This window comes from Pholcus phalangioides, unplaced genomic scaffold (assembly GCF_987345545.1).
Source record: "Pholcus phalangioides strain wild (caught in Gottingen) unplaced genomic scaffold, Ppha-v1.0 ptg000024l_1, whole genome shotgun sequence".
Lineage (NCBI taxonomy): Eukaryota > Metazoa > Arthropoda > Arachnida > Araneae > Pholcidae > Pholcus > Pholcus phalangioides.
Window position 1 is genome coordinate 20,983,111 of NW_028301616.1, and position 27,006 is coordinate 21,010,116.

General features: G+C 35.9%; 2 protein-coding genes across 4 annotated transcripts in view; one reads left to right on the top strand and one right to left on the bottom strand.

Moving 5' to 3' along the window:
- Window positions 1-13,409, top strand: part of LOC149068968 (protein spinster homolog 3-like) — a 32,711-nt gene extending 19,302 nt beyond the window's left edge. The window contains exons 10-12 of one of the 3 annotated variants that reach the window (XR_016195151.1): window positions 1,557-1,725; window positions 3,521-3,645; window positions 13,245-13,409. Coding sequence is in view for 2 of the 3 variants with exons in the window: in XM_089251331.1 (XP_089107457.1) it covers window positions 1,557-1,725; window positions 13,245-13,369 (294 nt within the window). In the remaining variant the exon portion in view is untranslated. Of the gene's footprint in view, window positions 1-1,556; window positions 1,726-3,520; window positions 3,646-5,433; window positions 8,728-13,244 lie in introns of those variants that run through there. The other 2 variants (XM_089251331.1, XM_089251332.1) reach the window with 2 other exon arrangements.
- Window positions 13,410-19,640: 6,231 nt separating this feature from the next.
- The window catches only part of LOC149068969 (uncharacterized), a 43,231-nt gene continuing 35,865 nt past the window's right edge, over window positions 19,641-27,006 (bottom strand). The window contains exons 3-4 of the mRNA XM_089251140.1: window positions 20,191-20,360; window positions 19,641-19,896 (exon numbers count right to left, since the gene is read on the bottom strand). Of these exons, the coding sequence (XP_089107266.1) occupies window positions 20,201-20,360 (160 nt within the window). The 3' untranslated portion in view covers window positions 19,641-19,896; window positions 20,191-20,200. The remainder of the gene's footprint in view (window positions 19,897-20,190; window positions 20,361-27,006) is intronic.

Sequence of the window (27,006 nt, forward strand, 5' to 3'; positions counted from 1 at the left end):
GAATCCTGCAGGGCTGTCCATAAATCTGTAGGAATAAGAGGGGGTGGAGATCTCTTCTGAACAGCACGTTGCAAGGCATCCCAGATATGTTTAATAATGTTCATGTCTGGGGATTTAGGTGGCCAGCGGAAGTGTCTAAAGTCAGAAGAGTGTTCCTGGAGCCACGTTGTAGCAATTCTGGACGTGTGGGGTGTCGCATTGTCCTGCTGAAATTGTCCAAGTCCATCGGAATGCACAATGGACATGAATGGGTGCAGGTGATCAGACAGGATGCTTACGTACCTGTCACCTGTCAGAGTCGTATCTAGAAGAATCAGGGGTCCCATATCATGCCAACTGCACACGCCCCATACCATCACAGAGCCTCCACCAGCTTGAACAGTCCCCTGTTGACATGTAGGGTCCATGGATTCATGATGTTGTCTCCATACCCGTACACGTCTATCAGCTCGAAGCAATTGGAACCGTGACTCGTCAGACCAGGCAACGTGTTTCCAGTCCTAAACAGTCCAATGTTGGTGTTGTCGGGCCAGGCGAGGCATAAAGCTTTGTGTCTTGCAGTCATCAAGGGTACACAAGTGGGCCTTCAGCTCCGAAAGCCCATATCGATGATGTTTCATTGAATGGTTCGCGCGTTGACACTTGTTGATGGCCCAGCATTGAAATTTGCAGAAATTTGCGGAAGGGTTGCACATTTGTCACGTTTAATGAGTCAGTCGTCGTTGGTCCCGTTCTTCCATGATCTTTTTCCGGCCGCAGCGATGTCGTAGATTTAATTTTTTACCGGATTCCCAATATTCACGGTACACTCGTGAAATGGTCGTACGTGAAAATCCAAATTTCATTGCTACCTCGGAGATGCTATGTCCCATCTCTCGTGCGCCGACTATAACACCACGTTCAAACTCACTTAAATCTCGATAACCTGCCATTGTAGCAGCAGTAACCGATCTAACAACTATGCCAGACATTTGTTGTGTTATATAGGCGTTGCCGACCGCAGCGCCGTTTTTCTGATTGGTTCCATATCTCTTTATTTTTTGCATACGCATGCCTGTACCAGTTTTTTTTGGCTCTTCAGTTTAATTAGAAGCCCATTATAATGACAATTTTCTTCATGATTGTGAACTATGTCTGCAAAGAAACAGATCAGAAGGGTTATTTTTTGTTATTGAATGAATTCTTATTCTACCCAGAATTTTCATTTCAAACAAAAATGTTTGATCTGACATTCCTTTCATAATGAAAATGATCATTCATAAATTCTGTGGTGTTTGGTCAGAACATGGTATCTCCAAAAAGTGGCTTTTTGATCTGAAAGTAAGTCTTGTTAATTATAACTAATTAGAAGTGAGATAAATGCACAAATACGTACGTACGGCTAAACAACATGCTGATGTATGTTATTTTCATTTGTATTTGTGTGTATGCTTTATGTTTGATTTTTAAATTACAATGAAAATGCTTGTATCTCAAAAAATGTGATTTTGGAGTTATGTTTTGACCAAACACCACAGAATTTTCATTTAATTTCTGCTCCCTCTCTCTTTGTGAAGGTTTCTGATACCATTGCATTGTATAGTACATCGAACATTACTGAATACCTGTGTCTTCAATATTCACTGTATGTGCCGATCATTGTCCTTGTTTTTGGCGGTTTGTGCTTTTTCCTGGCAGCTCTACATATAGAGAGAGATAGAATGAAGTGCAGTCTCATAACTCATGGTCAGTGATTCAATTTTTCTTGAATGTATGAAAAATATGCATAATGACATGCATACTAAAATACAATCTTAGCTTTATCTGTTTCTGTGAACATTGTGTGAATGTGTTCTTGACATATATCACTATTTTTACCTTTGGATGTCCCATGTGTTAGATCAAATATTAAAGTTGGCATGTCGCATAAAAACCTATTTTCTAGTCTTAGGTTGCTGAGGCCTGCCCTAGATCATCCTATCACCCTGTGGGTCACTGAGGGACCCATTTCATAATTTCGAGTGACCCACTTGAGTTCCGAAAATAAATTATAATTATACTCGGGTGTATAAAGTATATACCCGAAATGTCTTCTTAATACACACATTTTGGTTGATTTTGACCCGCATCTAAAAAAGGTTGCTGACCCCTGATCTAGGGCTATGCCACACTTTTAAGAAATTATTATTCTTAGAATGAATATATTAGAATAACTTTAGTTTTCAGTTATATATTATTTGATGTATTACTACATTGCCCTATTTCGTTAATAAATGTTATTAATTTTATTTAAACATAATGAAAGGTAAGATAAGCATTTTTTGATTTAATTTTTTGTGCCAATTTTTAGTTTAAGTAGAATGAAACTATTTTGTTGGCAGCTGTTAAGACTTTAAATTTGAGCCAGGTATGAAAATTGTGCATAGTATATCAAAAGATAAATTGATTGGTTGAATATTAAATTTCAGATGTCAAATATGTTTTTAGTATTACAGTGAAACCTTGTTACAACGATACTTAATACAACAATAAATCCCTTTGCAGCGATATTTTTCCAAATCTTGTTTGGAATCGCCCATTGTCTAATGTTAAACTCCCCTCGATTCAATGACATTCCTGTATGACGATAAACCCCTCTATAATGATATTTTTTTAGGGGATTTTGAGGCCTATTACAATGATATATTTTTTTAATATTTTGTTCGAACTATCTTTTAATATATATTTTTTACTCATCGCATATTTTAGTTCTTCCAAGAACATCTAATGATATTGGTTTTGGTACCACCCGATCACTGAAAGTGTGATTGATCGCTACTTTTTTTGTGATACACCAAAGCATATTGTGAACTTCTTTACAAATGTGATGCATATCTAGCTGAATTTTGTTCATCAACTAATCAATTAGAATTTTTTGTGGCAAATAAACACTCAAACACACTTTTTTGCTGGTACTAACAACAGTTATGTAGAAAAGATGCCAACAGCAGCATAAATTTGCCGGCACATGATGATAATGTGTGTTGTTTGCCTCTCAATATAATATATAATTCTTTTACAACAGTATTTTTTCTTGGTCTGCTGAACATCATTATATTGAGGTTCCACAGTATATGAATAGGCTTTAAATATTTAATTCGGCATACATAAGGCATTTTTGATAGTTAAAAAGAATAGGAATATTTTTTATGTAATTATTAGAATTATGCTCATAGTTTTTTAAATGGCTGCAATTAGAATCCAAATCACACGTTTAGCTTTGCTTTATTGCATGGTCGGAGGTCTTATTTTTATTTCGAAGGCTTTTGACTTTCAATTTTATCAAAACCAAATCAAGTAATTTATTCCTTTTTTTTTCTTTTTTTTTCATTTGCATGCACATTAATCCCTGGTTATTATTTGTGGTTTTTATTTTCTGTATTTTTGTTGTAACTTTTGGATTAGTTATAACTTTATGTGTTGAAATGGCTTTAATTATTATTATTTAAACGTGTTTCTAATTTGCTATGCATGGTTTAGTTCGATAATTCCTCTCCAACAGGTCTTATCAAAGAAAGTTGAAGAATGTTTTTCTAAAATATTGTAGCCATGACTTACTGACCATGTACAGAGAGTTCAGGATTTATTTTCTATATTAATTAGGACATATATCTCTGTACGTTACAGGTAAGACAGCTGAAAAAATTTCTGTCGAAAATCTTATATGCATTTAGAAGAGAGCGTGACATCCTTGTTATATGAAAAGAGAGAGAAAAAAAAACTGTATATATTACTTGACTAGTTGGCAAAACTGGGTTTAGTATGGGAAAGACATCCAATAAAATATATATATATTTTTTTAATGTTAAAATTTTATACACAGTATAACCTTTCACAATAATCACCTTCAAACAACAGTAACCTTAATGGAGGTTATGGAGAACGGTTAATGGAGAACGGTTCACTGATGTAGAGATAAAAGAAATTATAGAATTGATTAATAGCAATTCAGAAATCAATAGCGGAAGGATTAATCGAGCTGACTGCCTTCTGAAACTGAAGCATTGTGTTATGAAGATGATCACGATTGATCATTAGAAGACAAGTTCATTAAGGGCAACATAGCAAATACTTTGTAAGTTTAAATTGTCAATGGATTTTTTCCATGAAATATTTACATCTGTGGTACGTTTTTCACATGTAGAAAAATTGATAAAGGAAGCCTTGTTACTATACTCTAACAAATTAACTGGAATGTAAAAGAAACTACACTAACAGGCAGAAAGCATTGCCTTAAATCACTGAACCCCAATCCCTCCCTTTTACTTTTTCCACGCAAAACATATGCTGTAAAAATGAGATGTGTAAAGAACAAAATTTAAGGGTTTGGGTAATTCACAGATTTTCCGTATTCATGGTCATTCTTGGAACATAATCCCCATGAATATGGAGGGACAACTGTAACATAACATCTTTTTTCCTTTTTTAAATATAACGTAATAGAATGAGTCATTTATTTAATAGCAAGTTATGTGTACATTTACATTCTATCCTATTAGCATAATATCAATATTACATATACATTTTTATTTTATCGATATATAAATCTTGAAATATACTCATGCAAGAGCATACAAAAAAAACCCCTTTACCATTTTGTGATTTTTTTATAATGCTCAAGCATACCTGCTAAATTTGATGAATATTTGAAATTTATGACTTTTACTGGTGATTATGCATAATTCCTTAGTATGGGAAGTGCATAATCACAGGTATTAATTGGTGAATTTTATTAATATGAAAAGAATCCCAAATGAGTCCACTATATTTGATTAATATAGTAAGACCCTGATATAACACATTCCCATTAAATGAATTTCTTGACTTAACAATTAAAATCATGATTTCACAATTGAAAATTTGTTGAATCAAAGAATTAGTTAACTGGGAGTTCGTTATATCAGGATATTGTCATGAAATTTGAAAGGCAGCAGATCATTATATCGGGATCGGATAAGATAGTAAAATTTGATATATTGAGGTCTGATTTCAGAATTCATCAAATAGGAGTTATTTGGGAGATGTTCAAAAAAATTTGTTGCATTAAAGTTTGTTATATCCAGTTCAGACTCTGGCTCTCACAAGTACCACCACCATCTAAATAATAAATCTTATCACGACAGTAACTGGCATGTGTAATGAATTTAGTACAATTTATCATGTTCACCAACGATGCTTGGGATTATGCATAATTACCAGTAAAAATGATCAATTTGGTAGAATTTTTCAAACTTACCAAAATGGCGCATAATTGTGTATAATAACCGGATTTATCACATTTATCTACCATAACATATATAGCACGTTATGGTATGTGCATATCTATGTTGTTATCATGTAATTCCATGTTTAAAAAAAATTGAGCTTATTTCTATTGCTTTATGTGTTGTTTTACCTTTAATTTATATTGTTTAGGATCTCTGCCTGCATTGTATACCTTCCCTGATGTAGTGTCTGTACCTAAGCCTATTATTGTTGCTGCCGAAGATCTGCTGGACTCAAATGACCAAACCTACCTAGTTTAAGTTTTTGCTATTTCTTTGTGTGTGTGTTTCGTGTCTGAAATTTATAAGTCAATATTAGACGTACTTAAGTGTCTTGTGAATTTCATTCTATCGTTGTTTCCCATTCTATCCTATTCTTGCAAAGAAAAATATATAGTCCTTCCAGTTGATGTGCTTTCCCTCAATTTTTTTATTTTCACCTGTCAGGTGCAGAAATGAAGGAGGAAAGGATAAATGTGAAATATAGTGGAATATCCCTTTTATTCGAAATAAATGAAGTAGGGATTGAATCCTATTTGGATATGAGCAATTTTCTCCATAGAAAACCTGTAGAAGGGCTAAATATTACAGAAATTATTTTTTTCAATCATACAGTTACAAATAAATCTGATAAAATTAGCTCGCAAATTTTACAATATTTAATCCTTTCACTACCAATTTTAGAACTTTTATAGGACATGTATGTCCCGTGGGAGTTAAAAGGTTAAGAAAGCTCAGGTTCATATGGTCACTGACGCAGCCCACAGGTATCTTTGAATATGCACATGTGGAAAATTATTTAGGTTTTCATAGATATGGAAGGCTGTAATGAAAAAAAAAGTCATCCCCACAAGAACTTTTTTCTTTGGACAAGAAGAGGAAAAAAATGTGAGTTTTTAAGGGTGCTAATATTAAAATAAATAAAGGTGCTATAGGGTATGGTAACTATCATATTTGATGGAATGAGTGTTCAAGTGAGAAATAAGATTGTGAAATTAAGTTCTGCCTTTAAGCAAAAATTTAAGTTTCATGTAATATATTAATCTAATAACTACAGTCAATTCTTGATAAGTTGCATATATGTTTGAGTTTTTTCTCCGCTCTAGAACCTTCAATATTATTTTAGTGTTGGAATTTTTCCTTGAAGTTTTCTTTCCTTTTAGGTCAATGTTTTTTACATATGAGGTGAATTTAACGAGAAAAAAAGATGCATTTATCTTCCCAGTAAGAAATTAGAGGTGTGAGGTATATAAATAAAGGAATTGCTTACTCTCCCTCCCCTTTCTACTCCAGTTTTTTTATAAACACTGACTAATGACAATGAACTTGGTCATCTGTGCTTGCAAATCTTTTGTTGCACATCTGGTCTTGTCAAAATTGCCATTTCATTTTCACCCTAGTTGCGAGTGTATTCAATGTTTAAATGTGTCAGTACAAATCAATTGTGCATTGATTTTTCAAAAATTTCAAAGCTTTAGATTTGAAAGAAAAAATAACTAACTAATTAATTGATGAAATGGAGAGAAATTCTCTAGAAAAAATTTGTTGTTGAAAAGTAAAGGATCTCTCTGACTACCTTATCAACAATCTTAAAAAAAAAACAAGTATGTTGTTCGTTCAAGGTTAAGATAAATGCAAATTATATATAAGGAAGATGAATGCTTTTTTTTTCCTCGTTAAATTCAAACGCGAATGAAATTAGAGGCAATTAAAAATTACTGAGATTTCTTAAAGAATAATTTTGTTTTCTTTTCATTCATAAGTTTAATTTATATAAATATTATGTATACATCAAAACTCATTATATGTACTTCCGTGTTTTGTCTCCCCAATATTCTCATTCCATAAAATTCATTCGTGTCAGTTTCTTCGTATCCATTAGTTTGACATTTTTTACTAATACAATATTCGTAAATGGCACTGGTATTATAAAAAGGTTTTTTTTACTACTTTGAAATTAAAACTTCCGATACGTCAAACTAACAATACGTTTTATGTTGGCCACTTCATATTCGACTTATCAAGATTTGACTGTATATTTTTCTTTTTGAAAACAACTTTATTTATTCAAAAATATTTTTTTTTTTTGAAATTGAAACTTGTAATCTGGCTGCCATTACAATCCTCAAATATATTAAGAAAAAATATGCATCACTTCTATTGAAAAGTAAAATGTATGTTAGCTTCGAGTAAATATGTTTATTATTCATTAGTATTTGTATTGATAGACGACCACCACTTTTTAAAAACTTTATTTAGAACTTGATGAAATTCTAGAGAGTAATCAGTGCTATATGAATAAGATATTAAAGCTTTTAAAATTAAAACTTTTTTTAAGAAGTGAAACTAGACACATGTAATTTAAGTAGATTTGCTATGTCACATATTCTAAAAAACAAATGATATGAGCTATTTCTCATAATGCATCAGAAAATTACATAACTAAATATATAGAGTTATAGGGAGTTATTTACTGTTTAATAAATATATGCAAGAAGTTTTTGATACGCTAAAGTTATTTAATGCATCATTTAAATGCACCGTAACGGTGGTTATTCTGTGAAAAATTTACACTCTTTCAATTATTCTGATCTAACTTGTAATGTGGGTGAAAAAATAAAAAGCATTTATTTACTTTTATTTTAAAAATAAATGATATTCAGAGTTATTTTATATTTCATACATTTTAAAAACTTTGGAAAAAGAAAATTCTGAAAGAAATGAGATTTTTTTAAGATATAGATGTTTTTTTTTTCATGGGGGAAAAAATACAGGTTCAAATAATTGACCTATATTATACTGTGGAACCTTTTATATCACTGTTTACAATGCAAGAATTGGAAAAAGCATTTATTAAACAAGTATCTCTCGAGCTTTAAAAATCAAAAATTAATGAAGTTCAAAAAAACTGATTATAAAAGAGATTATAAAAAAGAATAGCCCACATAAAGGGAATTAGAGGAGGATTCTGAAAGACAAAAGTACATTCAAAATAAAAATATTTAGTTTTTAGCTGCTGATTTTATCTGTATATTTTCCTTTTTTGAGCACAAAATAGAGTTAATATAATCTTATACTGCATGGAGACGTTCATATAATATATACACAGCACTTCCCATTTTTCATGCTATTTTTGATATATCCCATACGGCAGTGTTTCTCAACCTATGTTTTGCAGTGATGGCACGTGCGGCCCGCAAGCAAACACGATAATTTAATTGTAATTTGATGAAAAACTATTCAATTATGAAACTGATATTAGTAATATAATTTTGCATTCAAATGCAAAATTAGACTCTCATACTTTGGGTGACCATGTTTCATCAAGAAAATTTGGAAAATAATGATCCGAAATACAAGATATCGCCAAAAAAAGCAGTTCTCATTAAAATTGGCAGCTATTTCTGGAATTATCAAAATTAAGCCTGAGACATATGTGTTTCATAAACAAAAAAAAACAAAAGAAATCGACTGACTTCAAAACCGAATTATCATGTTTTATTGAGAAAATTATAGATAATTGGGATCTTGAAATTCAGTAAAATGAGGGACATTTCCTATTGCCACCAAAAACATTGCTATGGAATCACTGGAGTCACTAGTGGCAGGTAAATGAAATGGGAATACTTCTAGGGGCTACTGGAAATCGCATTGAACTGAAATGTAGTTCCCAGAAAAAACATTTAAATGACAAATATGTGTTATTAGTATTTATAGTTATAATAACATTATTACTATAAGTTATGAAAGTTAGTTTACAATTTTAATAAAGATAAATTAAAATGAGATTCGTTGAAAAAAACGTGACAATTGACAGCATAAAAGTGGGTCTGCCGGAAGAATATGGGCATGTTCCTTAAAATGCGGGTGATACAGCTACTCATTCTGTTAAATAGTGGTCCATCTAAATGTTTCAGACATTTTACTGGTGCTTGGGTTGAAAAAGATTGAAAAACGCTGCCTCATATGTTATTGGAATAGTTAAATTTGATTTTAATCCAACAAGGTGTTTCATTTTATTTACTTTTTTCTAAACCAAATGAAAGATTCTTTTTCTTCTCATAATGGGACATTTAATTTCTCCTTTACATTATAAAATATACAATTAAAAGATTTCTGAAACGAGTATTGCTTTTTGTGTAGTGAAATGCTTCAATGTGTTTGTGAGATGTTTCAATCTCTTTCTGCCGAGTTTTATTTTTACATCAAAAAATTGTATTTTCCTTTTGGTGCTAGTAAGATTATGCATTAGTCACTGCCAAAGCCTGAAATTGTCTAGTTCGCGAAGTGGGCAATAATCCTTGGAAAGAGTCTGATAACAAAAGACATCATTCAGGATCATTGGCAAGTTAGCATATTTTTTCACGATAATTATGTCCACGTTAGGTATGGCATCCCATCAAACCACAGTCATGATAAAGTAATCATTTTTTTCTCCAAAATTTGGCAGAAAAAACTATGTGTTTATATAATTATTTGTATAGTTTTTCTCTCAAATTTCACTTATTTTTTTCTTGTCACATGAAGCTAATCTGATACAGGTGCTATGTATAGACATGTATCACAAATTGACGATTAAAAAAATTATTTTGGCTCCTACCAGACCATCTTATGTTAGCACATCAAGCTTTGGTCATGAATCTCTGACCCCTTTGCAAAATGGCCGGCCAAAGTCTGAATCATTTCTGCAGTTTGGACTTTGGCCAATTTGCGAAGTGGCTGACCTTGTAGCGAATTGGCCACACTTCAGGCTTTGGCAGTAACATATATACGTGTACATGGTGTTGTGTGTGAGCAAAAAAAAATTTAATGTATTAGTATGACCAATTGATAAATTACAATTAAAATTTTTTTCTTATTTGATCTTAATTGCGGTGGAAAAGAAGACTACAGAGCATGTACATAATTAAAGTTCTCTATTCAGAGTGGTTTACAACCTTAACTACCTATCAGAACATTATGTAACTTTAGGAGAATCTTAATGATGGGATGGAGGGGGGAGAATTTTTGAAATCGTTTTAAACACCAGAAATCTCAGCATTGCTTTTGGGGCTGAATCACAAGTGTTTGGGAAAGAGTTTCACCAGCAAACCATGTTCTTGTAAAGTAAACATTATAATCTTTAGTGAAAAACATGAGAATGGAGATATTCTGCTTGAGATGTTTAGACACTCCGCCATAAAGCTTGAGCAGTTTGGTTGCAAAAAAATTAGCATAGAGAACACCCTTTAGTGGTGGATGTAAGAACTTATTTATTTTGCTCTTGATTCCTATTCCTTCATTAAGACATTCCCAAAGTTTCAAAGAATAATTACACAGCTGTAGACAACAGCTCAGAACATAACCTACTGAATTGGTATGGTTGCTTAATCTATAGATTCAAAGCCCATGAGCAGGGTACCATTGCATTCTAATACTATTTCACCAAACACCAACTCTGGCCATATCGCTATATTACAATTTACTGCCATTAATGAGATAGGTTGGAAATGAAGGCGTTGTCTATCGGTGGGCGCCTCAAGTTCATTAGGGAAAATATTTTATCTATATCCTCCCCCGGATTTGAACCCGGGACCGTGACAGCAACCTTCACGGTGGTAGATGGGCATCTTACCAACACGTCACTCGGACGCGACCTATAGATTGGAAATAGTCTTCAAAACAAGGATGTTCTAATTGTTTGGGCGCACCATACCTTAGGATAAAGCATGGAGTATCAATTTATTTTCATGTGCTGATTCATTATTGTGAGAGCTTTTGTGAAAATTGTGTAAATTTCATCTTATCCTATAGTTTATTGACAATTGTGTACCTTGTGAATGTCTTACACTCTGCTGTCTGTTGCTTGCTTTTTCACCGCAATAAAAAAATAATTCAGAATTTACTTCAGATCTATGAGAGTTGTTGGTGCTTCATTTCACTATGTTTTCATCATTTTTCCGTCATTTGTGTATGATCATCCATATGTTATTCACCTAGCTAGTGCTGTGTTTGTGAAAAAATGTGTGGCTTACAGCTTGCTTATTTTGAAAAAAGTGCATGTCCTGTTATTACTTCATAGATCTAAATGGTTGTGAATAATATATTATCTGTATTTATATATGTAATATATATATATACACACACGTGTGTTTATCTATAAGAGAAAAGTTATATCATAAACAGTGCAGTGTATTGTCACAACATTTGCAAAAAATTTCCAGAGAAAAAATATATATATTTTACGGACAAATCTAAATGTTGTGTGCATTTTGGGGGTATATTTAGAAGAAAAAAAAAATATCCATCAGACCATCTTTTATTTTCTACATTCAATTTGATAAATTTTGTGTGATATCCATATTCAATTTCACTTGTAGATATAATTGCCCTCTTTTCTTCTTTAACGTACAGTATTTAAAATCGAAATATCCTTTAATGTGCAGATAATGGAAAGTCAAGCATGTCAACATTTGTGAAAATCTACTCTGAAGAAGAAATCGTTCAGTTTTTTGTCGATGTTTTCGTTCAAACACAATATTTTTTGTAAATAAATCTCTCTGTTATTTATTTTATCAAGTGGATTGTTTTAAAGTAAGTAAAAGACTCACTTCAAGAATTTTTAGTCAGGAGTCGGAAGAGGTGCGAGAGGGGGATTCATTAAATTTTGAATACATATACAGGCTATTCCCCCAAATTGTTTGCACAGCAGATTATCTCTATGTATCTGTTGACTTCAGAAACATATTTTCAATTACAAAAAGTTTTGAAATGACTTACAGTTACTTAAAATCTCAAAATTTGTTTGAGGGGTCGTATATGTAAAAAATAGAGAAATTAACTTCTTATACAGTCCCTGTGTGCTGAAACTTTCAATTATTGAGTTGTAGATCCTGCTCTGGAAGTCATTTGCGAAAAATTTCACATTTTTAAATGCAATATTTGTCCAGGTATACTTTCTCCTGTATATATAAAAACACTGTGCCTGGCATTTTATCACTGTTTTGGCAAGCTTTCGTTGGCTCAAAAGTTACACAATAAAACACAAATAAAATGAGGTCAACCTTTTTAATTTTTTATTCGCAAATAAATAATTACGTTTCTTGACAGTTATTTTGACAATTACAGGATTTTTAGAACATTGAATTTAATTTATGTTTCGCAATTCGTGAACCATACCCTCAATCATTGGCAACAAATGCTAAAAACTTAGAAGTCAAATATCTCCATTGATATTGTATTCAAAAATATGCAATTTTTTGTAAATGCTTTCCCAGAGCTGCATTCACATTTCACTAATTGTAAGTTTTATCACGCAGGGTCTACATAAAAAGTTTTTCTATTTTTTCTTCTTTTTTTTTAATGTATAGGACTACTTGGGAAATTTAGGACATTTTGAGTAACCGCATGTCATTTTGAAACGTTTTGTGATTGGAAGTATGTTTTTAAAGTCAAAGGTTCCAGAGATATCCGCTGTGCAAACAATTTGGAACTGCCTGTATAGACATGTACATCAAAAATAAGTTTTACAACACTTTGTGTGTAGAGATCAGCTAAGTGTGTTGCAAAACTTTTTTTGGTGTGTGTATTTTAAATGAACCCTGGGGGAAGAATTATTTATTTTTGAATGACTTTTAAATTATTTACGACTCGAGTTGATCCCTGGCCTATTCTGTTCATGGGAAGAAGTAGAAACTATACTAAAATGTATTAAGAGATGGTATTTTTTTGGCCCAAAATATACTGAGAAATTGAATTTTCTGGTTGTTATGCCGAAACTAATATTTGGAAAAAAAAAGTGATTTTTTTTTCCAAATATTAGTTTTAGCATAACATCTAGAAAATTCAATTTCTCAGTATATACAAAAAATGATTTAATTAAAATTCACCGTTGATTGTTTGTATTATTTATTTTATGTTATGATATTATGTACCCTATTATGAAAAATATTTTATAGATTGAACATTTGTGTTTGTTTTTAGCCTCGGATGAGTTCACGATCAGTCGTGTTTCTGAAATTAATGTTCATAGTTCTTCATGTAAAGAACCTACGAAGGATGTGCAGACTCAGCACAATTCCGGAGTTTTTGTGATAACACCTTTATGAAATTCTGCAGTGTTAATAAATGACGATTTATGTGGTCAAAGTTCTCTTCTTTTTTTTTATATCTCAAGGTCATTTCACAAATTGGAAACAACTATTAATGTGAGCCAAAATTTCTGCAACATTCGCGTCTTATGTGTCATGTGACGGATGCAAATCATTACCAGAAAAAGTAGTTAGGCAAGGTTCACACTGGCGCGATGCAGCATGCAACTTGGTATAGATTGTTCAGGTTTTCTTTAATCAATCCGCGTTGAGTGGTATGTTGCAGTATCGCGCCAGTGTTCACCCTGCCTTAGATGTTGAGTTGATAAGTTGCGCGTTGCTTTGTTCTACGAGAGGTTTGAGACGCGAAGAGAAATTTTCAACTCCGCCGAATTCGGGAATGTTCAATTTCGCAAGTTCAAATCGAACAATAGTGCAGCGAAAGAGCAGAGAGACTCAGTCTCATATTGGTCTGCACCTGAAAAAGTTAGATTTTAATCTGATCACTTTGAATGGTTCTGAAATAATTTTCCTTCTCAAAATACCTTGAAATCATTTATTTTAATGATTATGATATGATTAAAATAGTTCCAATCAGAAATTACGAAATTAGTTCTCTTGATTTATAAGTACGCTCGGTCTGGGGTAGACGAAATGTCAGGGGCAACATTTCCAGAGGCGAAATGAAACGGGAACGAAACGTACCAGATGCGAAATTTCCGGACCACATGTTTCTAATGCATTTTTTAAGCATCAAAAATGCTAAAAAATTTTGAAAATTCCAAGAAATGAATGCTTGGGTCTGCGAGGGATAAATGGAGGAAAGATGACGTCTGACCGTGCAACACGATCGCTTCCACTTTGCAAGTTAGTCATCTATTGTAATGTGATAGATTAAAAACAAATGACTAAAAAATGTTGCACAAAACGCGTGTGCGTGTCTCACCTGAATTATTACAAACTATTTGTGTCTTAAAGATTACGATCTCAGTCTCATGAGAATTCGTGTGAAAGACGCCTATACGTGGTGTTGCGCTGAATCTTTCGTCGATTTTTTTGGGAACGTTTGTGACCACCTCGAAGAAACCAAACATTACGTGAAAATTCTCAAGGAGAAGGAAAAAATAGATAAAATAGCGTTTGCAATCACTTTTCTATAATGGAGTTTTTATTGATTTAATACAAACAAACTACTGTGTGGAAGAACACGTCTCCTAATAGTATTCTTTTTTATTCAATTCTATCTCGTTAATCGATTCCTTCAGCAAGAAACGATCATAGTGTGAAATCACGAGAAAAATTGATTTTGTACTGTAAGTAAATGGTCCATTCTCTCTCACGTAGAGTTGTAAGTACAAGAATGAATTAAGCTTGAAATTGCCTTTTCTTTCGAGCTCTTTAGCAATTATGGGTTCGTTTTTGCAGTCTTAGTAAATACTTTCTGCGGAACATTCGAAACGGTACGGAATGTTAGAGCATAATTGCTAGAGATGTTTATTCTCAATTATATATAGTTTTCAAATACACTCATGTCCATAAATTGAGGATAATGCCAATGCTCTCCAGTTCAGAAACAAAACAAACGTTACTTATTCATAAAGCCCATTTATTAAACAAAAGATAAAGAACAAAAACGATGGTGTATGTATGATACCATTCATAAAAACTGCGATTTTTGCTCCCTGGAGCAATTGTAAAAAAATATCTCCTTTACGAATACTTACTATTACATGGTTGGTATGATGGTTAATACATTGTTTGTCTCCCATGCGATGAAATACAGTCCGTACAACGCCTAGGCATGCTGAGTATGAAATTATCGATCTGATCTTGGAGAAGATCACTCCACTCAACAAGCAATGCTCTCCGAAGTTCCGGTACACATGTAGGAGGTGGTTGACGGGCTGCAACTCGTCGGCCAAGCATGTCCCACACATGCTCTATCGGATTCAAGTCAGGTGAGAATGCTGGCCATTCCATACGGGTTATATCCTCAGATTCAAGGCATTCGTTTACGATGTTTGCTCGGTGAGGACGGGCGTTGTCATCCATTAACACAAATTCTGCGCCCATGGCACCCCTAAACAAACGTACATGTTGTTCCAGAATGATGTCCCGATAAATTTGAGCTTTTATGGTTCCGGTACATGCAGATCTGTTCTGGAACCCAGTATAATTCCACCACAAACGAGCAATGCACCACCGTAACGGTGTCGTTCAATGATGTTGTCTTGGTGGTAACGGGTACCTGGCGTTCTCCATATGAAAGTCCGACGTGAATCAGACTGCAAGCTAAACCTGGACTCGTCGGAAAACATCACACAGGCCCACTGTGACGATGTCCGCATTGCATGTTCTCTACTCCAGGCTAATCGCTGCCGACAGTGAGTTGCCGTGAGCGGAACAAATCTGACAGGCCGGCGAGCATATAGACCATTATCTCCCAAACGTCTGTACACGGTTTGCCTTGAAAGTGTGGTACCCGTGGCTGCAGATAGCTGACGAGACAGGTCGGATGCTGTGCTCCGTCTGCTTCTTTTGGCAGTTACTGCCAAATACCGGTCTTCATTCGGCGTTGTAACACGGGTAACGTCTACTGACATTTCCGTTATCTTGGAATCGTTGCCAAAGCCTAGAGATGACACTTTGGGCAATTCCAAGTTCCTCGGATACTTCCATCTGAGTACGCCCACATTCCAGGCGGCCGATAATTCTACCACGTAAAAAATCATCCACATGCGTCCTCTGTGTCATAACTATTCGCTTATGGCACTGAGCGCCTTACAGAACTCTCGTGAACAGTTTCACTTCTTTGCCACCATTCCTTATATACCCCCCCCCCCTTACACTCTCGTCATTGTGACGTACTATCGGCATCATCTGGTGGCTTCCTGAAATTTACATATCATTCTTGCAGATGTGTGTGATAATTCTACAGGTGCAATTTTTACTCTAGATTTTGATTTCCGCGTGATTCTGAATTATCCTTAATTTATGGACATGAGTGTAGTTCGATAAACTCTACAAATAGTTCTAAATGATATTATTCTAAAAAGTCTTGACATGTGAATAAAATTCCCTCGTTCGTAGCCCCCTCCCCACATTTCTTGAGGCGGATTTAGGGTCTTGCCGCCCTTCTCCCATTTTCCTGGCCACTCATTCCTCGAATTCACCCCTTGTACTTGGCCCCCCCATACGTCTCATATTCTCGCACACTCCCTCAGTCACTTTTGATCATTCATATGCTTTTACATTGTTTAGGTCACTCTCATGTTGGCGCTCTGTTTTGGTCACTCTCATACTTGCACACGCTCAATGTCACTCACTGATTCCTTGCTCTCAAAATCCCTCCCATGCTTGCACACGCACTTGGCCACTCTTTTGGTCATTCATATGCTTTCACATTGTTTTGGTCACTCTCGTGCTGGAACACTATTTAGGTCTCATGCTTGCACACGCTCAATGTCACTCTTCTGTCACTCATTGATCCCTTGCTTCTCAAATCACTCCCATGCTCGCACACGCACGTGGTCACTCTTTTGTTCAGTCCTATGCTCACACACTCTTTTGGTCATTCACCATCCTTGCAAACTCTCTAAGTCACTTGTGTGGTCACTCACTGACCTTGTCCCTTGCTCTCTGGGCAGAGGTGGATCTACGGTGAGCCATACAAATTTCGTCGCCCTTATCCCATTCCATTAATTTTCTTGGCCAAACATTCCTCAGATTTGCCTCTCCTCCGAACCTGCCGATCTGGGATATGCACCTCCAAGTCCCTTGTAAATACGACGTTGCCCATTTCCAGTATACAACCTTTGTCATAGGCGACGAGGCAAGCCAGAGATATTCGTGTGCCTATTTATGCTTTGAAGTGGTTCTTTTGCTAGAGAAAATATCTTAAGTTATTCTGGGAATCCGCGGACCATAAATTGAGCAAGGGAGTCGCGGGTGACAAAAGTTTGAGAACCACTGCCTTAGGGCAACACATACACTCGCAACCCTCATCCCGGCATGTATCAACTCGTTAAATTCCCCGAGTTTACGAGATGCAAGTATTAGTAATGCAACTTACAAGGAAAGGGTTCCAAGGTGTTGTCCTCAAGAAATTATTAAATATTTAAGTACATTCATCTCACCCAGAAACAGGGGGAAAAAGTTAGTTGAGGAGTGTAATTTTCAAAGCCGCAAAAAATGCCAACAGGTGGCTGCTCACCGCCTCTCGCGCTTCTCTTTTGGCGATATCTATATAAAAAACTTCTTTTCTCTCTCTTAAGCCCTTTTTCACATCTGCAAGATTGGGAGTCGCTTTGGTGATAATTACTGGCATGACGATTTTTTTCCCCTCGAGGGAAAAAAAAAGATGGGAGAAAAGCTCATCAAAAAAAGCCCATCTTTCTTGGGGTGGATTGGTGGTCGACACCGACCTTCTCTCCCATAATCCTTTGCCCCGCGAAAACTACTGTAAGCTCCTTCGTCAGCCATCTTGAATCAACCACTTCCGTTCAACCCACGTAACCAGTGAGGACTTCCGGAAAGAAGAGGGGAATTACCGGCATAAACTAAACGTCATGTGAATGGTTTGTAGCGAAAATCCCTATTACCGGGAACTTCACAGCATGTTTTATGGCACATGTGAACGGGGCTTTACACCATACACACACTCTAGCTTTCCCCTACAGCTGTTTTATTTCTCTATTTATTTCTTTTTCTCTTTCTTTGTCTGTGCTGTATTTGATCGGGTGTTGTTTAAATGACAACACTCTAAGGTTCAGGATTTTAAATTCATGCTTGGCCTCTATTTATGGGCGGAGATACGCCCCCCCCCCAGCGTCAAAGGTGGAGTCGACTGATCTAATGTATATATGAATTGGCATCATCATCATCGTGCCCCCCCCCCCAGACTTCCAAGTCTATCCTCGCTAATGACTCTAATTGGCATTCACAAAATATTAATATTTAATTTTTTTTCTTCTGAGTGACTCAATAATAGCTCCACAGGATTTTTTTTTTTAATTTTTGTGTTTTTTAAAATGAGTGAAATCAGCTGCAATGTTTTTAAAGCTTTTTGAAGACGTCACCTTAGGACACTTCCTTTGTTAGGCGACTCCTGATGATGATGCTAACCATGCAGTAGGCGTTGGTGGAAACGTCGAAAAAGAAAAGTATCTCGTAACAACAATGACCCTGTGCGTGCCCCTCCCCCTCTTTTAATGTAGTTCTTTTCGTTTGCAAGTTACGAAGCAAAGAAAAGGGATAGTTAGAGTGTCTGTGTATAAAAGAGTGAAAATAAGTTTTTTTTTAATAGATAATCGCCACGAAGCACGAGAGGCGATGAGCAGCCAACTGTTGCCATTTTTTGAGGCTTTGAAAAAATTACACTCCGTCACCAATTTTTTTTGCTCACGTGTTTCTGAGTAAGATAAATCTACTTACATTTTTTTGTAAGTTTTTGAGGGCAACACCTTTTAATACTTTCCTTGTATAAGTTTTATTACCAATACTTGAATCTCGTAAACTCGGAAATTTCTAAAGAATTGGTAGATGCCGCAATGTGTGGTGTGAGTGTATGTGTTGGCTAAGGTTTCGTGTTTTGGTGTGGTGCACACACACAGCCTTCTTTCTTCTATACTTTAAAGTGAAAATTGCAACTGCCTGAATTTCCATGTTATACAAATGCCCAAACGACCGCGCAAAAGCGATGCCGTGCAACCGAATATCGAAATACAAAATTCATAGCAAGCTGCTAGTTACAAATCTGACAGGTGACAAATCAACGCAGCGTCTACTTACGCTTTTTTTTTCATGAATACTTGAGGCACTTCTTAATGAGGAGGCCACGCAGGAGACGCCTTAGACTAGTGACGAGCAAAACTGCAGCCCGCAGCAGATTTCAATATACGGTAACAGTATAGAAATTTCAGATCGAAGGGACTTTCTTTACACTCCGTACAAATACCGAGACTAGTCATTGGAATGGAATTGCAGATTATTTTGTCTAGAAGAAGATATGATTAACAGAAATTTCTCCGTCAAATAATTTTTTTTTCTCTCTTAGGAAGTAAATTGTTCAGAAACAACGATATCTCGTTATCGTATAAAATCCCCTGAAAAAAAAAAATCGTAATTTTCTTCCAGTAATGATTGCGTTTTCATTTCTTCGTGTGGACGAAAAAAAAAATCTACCAATTAGGTTCCCTTGATATAATTTGGCTTGTCATAGTAAATAAAGCGACTAATGAAGAGAAGAAATACGTAATGTTTTTTTTTTTAATTTTTGTAAGCGAACAAAAGAAGAATAATAGATGAAATTTCCCATGTACACACAAACACACACGCAACATATACATTCCGTTGACATTCACAAAGAGAAACAACAAAATAACAATTTTCTTCTTCTTCAATCTTGAGCCTACTAACAAGTTGAGGTAAAATAAATAAATACAATATTTTAAGAGAAATACAATAACAATAAACATCAAGTCAACAAGCAGAAATCGGTATAACGAAAACGGTTGCTAAAAGAGACTTCTTCAGCCCTCGTAAGCCTGTAAAGATATGCAAATCGGAAAATGTGGAATTTTTATCAATTTATCATGATGAAATCTGAAATTAATACACAGTATATGCATATTATGAGTTTTAAAATAATCTATTATTCTTTCGTTTCTTGGCGTGTGTTTGACATTCAAATTACACCGACAAATTTTATTAGATCAGATGTAACTGAATTTAATTTAAGGAAACGGATAGCAATTAATTCAAAATCGTTATTAATTTACGAAATACATCTAACGTTTTCGAAACTTATGCGATGCTCAATTAATCTTAATTGCTTTTACCTCAAAGTTCTCATCGCCTGGTTCGCCAGTTCCATCCGTAGTAAGGATGTACTACATCCGATTCTTGTCTGTGATTTGCTCGAGGAATGTTGGTGTAGTAATAGTCGTCGTCGTCGTCGTCCGTTTCTTCGGAATACGTATTTGATTTCTCCGGAAACCATTTCTTACCCCTGGAAAAGCGTTAAAACAGTTTAAATTTCGAATTTAATCTATCGAATATTTATCGAAGTTAAACTTCCTTAACTTGAAGGAATGTAGAGAGAGATTGATTGATTGATGACCGCTCACGCCCAGAGCTGTTGTGCAAGACAACTTCCTCTCTTTACCTCTTCAAGGGGCCGTCTTCATGGGGAGAACTACGCGAGCGATTCGATACGTGCGAGCACGGGGCGAGGGGAGCCAACACTATAAATCTTTGCTTACTTTTCCGACACAACTCTGCGTCTTTTGAGGTAACGGAAGTAAGGTGCTTTGCATCAGTCCGGGGTTGTGAGCGGTTCTATATATCTACTGTTCTGAACGCAATAAAAAAAAAAATTCGCATAACGTGAATTTTTCTGTTGACGTGCTTATTGATTGTACCATTTATTGAATAATTGGGGTTTTTTTTTAAATTTGAAGATAGATGGCGCAACTCTTTGGAGAAAATGAAATTAATACTAAGCTTCAGGTCGTGAGAAATTCGTGAATGGTTTAAAAATTTATAAAAATTGAAAGAATGGGTGTTTTTTTAAATGCGGTTTGCGAAAAATTCTTCGCGCGAAAGGAAATTTTTTCTCTGTTCTCAAAAACAAAAATTAACTCAAATTTTTAACCAGCTCCGCAGGAGTATGGTTATACTATAGATTCGAAAACTGAGAAAGGGGAACGACTGCGCGCGCACCCTTGGAAACGTCACTCTTCCCAATATTTTAAACAGGTTGTGCCACTATAATGACAAAAAGAATAACCGGCCACCACAATAACACTGCTCCGTTTCCCATCGCTTATAATGAATTGTTCCTACCAGTTTTATTGCATTACCGCATTTGTTTAGAGCAGCGGTTCTCAACCAGTGCTCCGCGAAGCCCTTGGGGCTCCTTGTGCACTTCCCAGGGGCTCCGCGGCAACTCGACGATAATAAAATAAATCAATAAATTTGATAAACAAGCAAAAAAAAGTGTCCTAAAGGGTACCGCCGTATAAATAATATACTGAAAAGGGCTCCTCGAGTTAAACAGGGCTCCGCCATAGAAATTATACGAGTCAGAAAAGGTTGAGAACCATGCTGGTCTAGAGCATGGAGAGGATTTCTTTGACTTCATTTATTGGCATTTCTTAAAGGTTTCATATAGTCTTGTTGAGGGCTAGCCTTTTTGATCCTTGCTGTTCCACGAAGCGCAGGCCGCCTGCTGGTTCATTTCTGGAGGCAGAGGTATCACCCCCCCCCCTTCCCACATCAGTACACAACAGTTGCTGTTGATTAGCAAACAATGGTATTCTCGAAATGGGATGTTGCGGTTGTTTACTTCCAGAGCTGTTTTTCGAGTGGTCTTTTTCATATTATCGTTTGGAAGCTGGGCCCATGGTTAGAATAGCATCTGCCTTGCTTGGGTTGTTTTATTCTAGGCTCTTCGACGGCGATTGGTCAAAGCGTGTAAACGCATAAAAAAAAGAAAACCACGTCAATGATGTTTCAAAGTGAAAACAAATTTCCCACAGGAAAAAAAAAATTCCGTAAACCTGAAAGGGGGACAAAAAGAAACGTAGGGGGACGCTTGAAATGACATCAAAAAGGAGAACGTATGGCAACCCTAGGCGAAATGATTCGTCCCGAATCTTTCTCAAATCTCTTCTGTGTCCGAAACATTCGTAAAGTTTCAGCGGGTGATTCGTGGCTGAGTTAAAACAACTTCACTGATAGAGCTTTATCCACCAATGTCAACACCGCAATGAAAACCTCATATAAATGCCGGCAAAAAGGAAATTCAGAAATGAGCTGTCAATCCTGCATTACACTCCGATTTGCATATTTCCAGTGATTTGCTTTCGTACAGTGACCTCTACCGACGAAAATTCGAACAAATGTTTCTCTTAAAAAAAAATCTCCCATCGTGAGAATAACTTTCCCGTGAAACCTTATTAAAAAAAACCCGATTCCTTTAATTCTCTTGAATTTTCAAACTTTAAGAATTTATGGGACACCTGGTGTATTCAATAACTAACCGAATATTTGTCCTTTATCAGAACCTCAATACCTGCTTTGCTCTCATGTATCGCAGCATCCACATCGATGTTTAAAGCCGGGTTTTCCCAGGAGCAGGTGTTTCTACGGTGCGTGTGCAGTGTGAAAACGCTGATTGGTCAAAAAAAAAACCTGAATTTCAGGTTTTTAACCAATCAGCGTTTTCACGCTGCATCCATTCTATTCCTGGGAAAAACCGGCTTTAATAATCAGCAAAAATTATTATACAGATATTTCACAAATAAACATTTCCCACGTAAGATGGATATCGCAGGAATCCTCCAAATATAATCCAAATTATATTCGTGTTAACCATGGTGTCAGATTCATACGTCCATGTAGATATGATAAGGATTGAATTTAAGGAAATTCAAACGAGACACCATCACTTAGCGGATTTGACACTATTCACGCAGACCGCTCGTTAATAGGCCTAAATCAGACATACAGACATAGGATTTACCTAACTTGGATAATTATCCCAACACGCATGTGGACCGATTCTGCTACTTACTTCTGAACAATGGCGCATTGTTCGGAAGTTTTCTTATAAACACACTTGTTAATTAGTTAAATTAAATGCTTTCTCAATGTTTTGTAAGTTTCTCCTTTGAAAATAACAAAAACGTTTTTTGCAAGTTGCAAACGTTTTTGGGTGGTGGGGGGGGGGGGGAGGGAGTGGGGAGGAAAAAAATTCATCTCTCGTTCACCAATATCTTAGGTATTCAATTTTTCAAGATAAGGTCCAAAATCTTGAATTAATTTGCATGTTATTTTGCACGAAGCCAGCGTAAAGCAAATAATAACGGAGTAAAATCTACTGATATAATCAGTTTACACAGATTTGAATCGAGAGGAAAATAAATATTTTTCATGTGCGAAAGACGATTCTCATGAGAAATATTGGATTACTGATAGTAATTGAAAGCTGAGGAAATTCATTTAGTTTAGTATTCTGGGAAAATTTTAATGAGATTGGAATTTCGCTTCTCGAAATATTTGGTGGAATCTGTGAGAATATGAAATATGTACAAGAAATAGGAAAAATATAAGGGCCTATAAAATTTAGAACGACGCTGCTTTATACCTTGTAATGAGGGAAAAATTGTTAAAATATTAATTTAAAAATGTTGGAGAAAAATAGATTACAGTCGAATCTCGTTTTAACGAATACCATTATAGCGAAAATATATCGTTTTAACGATCACTTTTCTAATCCCTTAGATAAGCGCATATAGGAACAATGCAAAAACCCTGAATTCCTTTATAATGCAATTTCGTTAAATACAAATACAAATACAACGCCACAACAGGCAAAATGCCCAACGAGGTGGCTGAGAAAAAGATGCCCATAAAAATATGGATGTCATATATTTCAAAAATATAGCAACCCAATTAAAAATGCAATTAACAAAAATTGTAAACAATATATACACATGATAAAATATCATACAATGCCCATAAAGAATACTTATGGTTGTCTTATTCTAAGTATGGAAGTGATTTCTCCGGTCTCTTGGAGTTCGTTATAACGGGATTCGACTGTAGTATGAGTGCTGCCAGAGATCACGTGAGTGTTTCACTTAGGGCGGTATTCACCGACATGGTTTAAACTATAGTCACAATTTTTTGATGAGAGATCGATATGGATTGGTTAAATTCAGGTCTTTAACCAATCTATGTTGATCTCTTATCCAAAAATTGTGACTACAGTTTAAACCATGTCGGTGAATACGGCTCTTAAGAGGTCTTGTATTTCACTATAAAAACAGTTTTTTAATGGAAATTTATAAAATTAAATTAAATTTGTAAATTGCCCATGGCGACAGACCCGAGTTGTAGAAGACTGAGTTGTTGACGCTCGGTTTGAAAGAAAAGGACCGGCAATAAACAAATTAATACGAGAAATATTTTGCGGACTGGTAAAAATAAATAAATAGGAGAAATAATATGCGGACTGGCAAAAAAAAAAAAAATTATTATGAGAAATAGTTTGCGGTCTCGGGCAATAAATAAATAGGAGAAATAGTTGGCGGATCGGTAAAAAATGCGCCCGATGATCTACAATATTTTCATGGATGATTATCCTATGGTACCAAAGGGCATCCTGGGTTTATACGCTGACGATGTTAATTTCAACAGACAAGAAGCACTTGAAGGTGCTAAGTAATCTCCAGGAGCTGATCACAAATGTCGAAAGATGGAATGCATACAACAACGCCAAGTTGAATGTGAACTAATGTGTGATGATGTGGCTCAAAAACCGAGATATCCCATCAAACACGAAGTTCAGCATAGAGCGACAAAATATAGTGCTATTGACTCAAACTAAGTACCTGGTTGTCACTCTGGAGGGCTCTCTGGAGAGCACTCTGGAAAGACTCAACTTCAGGAGCCATACCAAGAACAAAATCAAAAAGGCTCAAATCCTCTTGGAGAATCAATCCGCTATACCCGAAGTCCAAAACTCAGTTCGAGGAACAAAGTTTTGATGCACGAACAAATCATTCGCCCAGTGTTAACACATCGTTTCCCAGCTTGGACTTTTTTCGCATCTAAAATCAACACGTACAAACTACAACGATTCCAGAATCGCGTCCTCGGTCGCTTCACTGGAGCACCAAAATTTTTCCGCCTCACCGATCTGCACAGAGATTTTTAGGTGTCGTCCACGCATTTCCACATCAAGAAACCAGCTCGAAACTACTTCGAAAAGCAAGAAAGATCATGCCACCTGACAGAGATCTCCAATTACGATGCTCGCGAGTTTCTGAAACATATAAGGCCTAAAAACATACTACATACGAAATATATCTGAATTTTGAAAAATTTGTGCGCGCTTATGTATAGTGTGACCATGGGAAGATGGCCTCTGGTCTTGTATGACCTTCATTACGAAAAGAGAAAGTTCATTTTTCAGTAGGGAGGGGGGGGGGAGAAGAAAATAGGCATCTTTAAGGGTTGCTACTGGAGTCCTTTTTATCCCACTTATCCTTACTGAAGAATAAATCCTCTCTTTTCCTGATGAAGGCCACCCCAGACCAACCGTGACCCCCTCTCTGTCCCCCAAGGGGATATAAGCTGGTCCGTCTTATATAAGGGGACGTATTATATAAGGAGACGTAGGCCACGGTGGAAAAATCCAACGACATCCAAGACCAGTAAACCACCCACGCCAGGTCCCACAGTCACAAGCCAACCAGCAGCAGGACCCCTCCCACAACTTCAACCCCCCCCCCCCACACACACACACCCTTGATGAAGGCCATACAACGTCAGAGGCCATCTCGCCGTGGTCGTACATATTCATATATACATGTGTTTGAAAATATTCAAACATTCATTAGTTCATCTTTCAAGACAATGTTCAGGACAGTTTCACGAACGAATACATCAAATATGTGACGAACTGTTGGATGAGACAATATTTTCCACACAATATATTTTGTTTTCTTTCCTCTTCAAATATTATCATTTTATACCACGTTTTATGCTAATGTAATATTGTTACGCCAAGATGAAGGAGAATAGGAGCTCAATTTTTTTTAGCTCGGTGCTCTGTGTAACATTCAATGGTCACGGTCACGGCCACCAGTAAAAAAATAAGTACGTAGAGTAAATAATTTGAGCCGGCAATGCCTAAAAGGACCTCCGATATACGCCATCTATAAAAATCTTTGAAAAATTTTCTTTCAACAAATTAATTTTTTAAAAAATATGTCCGCTCGGTCTAAAAACCATGGTATTCGTTTCGTTCCTTTTTTGACGTGGAACCACGAAGCGAATTTTCTTTTTTGAAGCACCCGAAATAGCATTTTTCCGAATATCCAATTCACCTGCCCTGTAGTAGGAAAACTTGCTGTCTTAGATGTCCCAGTCAACAAAACACGAGAGGATATCTTTGGACGCGAAGTGTATCGAAAACCCACTCACACGGATCGATTACCTTCATCAAAATTCAAATCATCATCCCAACCAGGACAAAATAAAATGAAAAAAACGCGCAGTCATCATCATCAATACTCTGTTGGATCGATCCTACCGCGTTTACCCCCCCCCCCCCAACCTGAATATCTCTCGTAGGAATTCCAGTAAAACAGAACGTGTCTCACTGGTTAACGATGAAAAAGAAATCGAAGACTTAATCCCGAAGAGATCGAAAGCAATCATCCTTCCAATAAGGACTTATAATAACCGGACTTAAGAGGAACCTTGATATAGTTTTTATAAAAATATATCAAATGATATCCGACAGTATCGGAAAACTTCTATACAGGGTGGTCCCCCTAGAACTCTACCACCAAAATGAGAAGGTTGATAGTGTACACGTCAAGACATTTTTTTGCTTCGGAATTGAGGGTCGCAACCCAGTTATTCGGGCGATGCATGCGTCAGAGTTCGACAAATTATGACAACCGTGAGAAGTGACAGGGAAATTTCTTTCCCTTAAGCAATTATGAAGGAAAAAATATCGTCCTTTTTTTTCTGTCTAATGATACGTATGATGTGTGCATGGCGAACTAGCCAAAGTAGTAAGTCTCCTCCTCCTCCTAAAAAGAGAACGTGGCCCGCCGCTCTGTTTCAACGAAATA